The sequence below is a fragment of the Penaeus monodon genome, chromosome 22, assembly GCF_015228065.2.
Source record: "Penaeus monodon isolate SGIC_2016 chromosome 22, NSTDA_Pmon_1, whole genome shotgun sequence".
NCBI classification, from domain to species: Eukaryota; Metazoa; Arthropoda; class Malacostraca; order Decapoda; family Penaeidae; genus Penaeus; species Penaeus monodon.
The window spans coordinates 7,835,563-7,836,395 of record NC_051407.1 but is presented as its reverse complement, the minus strand read 5'-3'; the positions used below and the strand labels follow the sequence as shown (position 1 = coordinate 7,836,395).

Sequence of the window (833 nt, the reverse complement as noted above, 5' to 3'; positions counted from 1 at the left end):
ACTTTTAACCAGATTTCAAGATGACTGTCAACTGCGGACAGGTTTCACTCAAGGTCGGTCTAGACAGAGTATTCATATAAAAGGCGGTAGCTACATGTTATGTACAAACATTCACTATGAAATTCATCGTACGTTCAGTGTCTTCGAAATTAAATATATTGTGCAGTTCTACTGATAAAAATAAAAAAGTTTATACTAATGTTTGATATTTTTCGCAGGGTTTGCTAGTGACAGTTGCAGCCGCTGCTTTTGCAGCACCACAAGGATACGATTTGGGTGCACCATCAGATGGAGGTCTCTCCGCTGGAGCAGGACTTTTGGCAGGAGGAGCAGGCGCTGCTGATTTTGGTAGCGGTGAGGGTGCCGGATGTAGAGATGGAGAAGTACTACATGTAGATGGTACTTGTGTAATCCCCGAAATCACAAGAAAAGTATACTTATTCACCGTTCCTGAACAAGAGCAATCTGTCGGTCCGCCACCCAGTATTCCTCCTCCAGCAGTTGAACACAACATCCTCTTCGTACGCCTTCCTGAGGAAGGACCAGCACCTGAACCAATCGTTCTTCCTCCACCAAGACAAAACAACATTGTCTATGTACTCAACAAACAGGATGAACAAGTTCAGCGAGTGATCGAAGTACCAGCTCAGCCACAGGCTGATCCTGAGATTTACTTCGTCAACTACCAAGATGGAGAAAACCCAACTCTTCCCATTGGAGTAGACCTGGAAACTGCTCTCAGTTCCGCCGCAGCAGCAGGCGGTCAAGTTCTCGGAGGTCTTGAAGGCGCAAGTGGAGTAGCCGGCTTAGGTGGCGTTGCTGGTGGTGTTGGA

The 833-nt window shown here is 46.6% G+C and overlaps 1 protein-coding gene across 1 annotated transcript in view; it reads left to right on the top strand.

Annotated features, from left to right (window-relative positions):
* LOC119586887 (WAG22 antigen-like) overlaps positions 1–833 on the top strand; it is a gene marked incomplete in the record, with an annotated part of 19,285 nt that overhangs the window by 16,540 nt on the left and 1,912 nt on the right. The window contains 1 exon segment of the mRNA XM_037935623.1: positions 754–825. Within this exon segment, the coding sequence (XP_037791551.1) occupies positions 754–825 (72 nt within the window).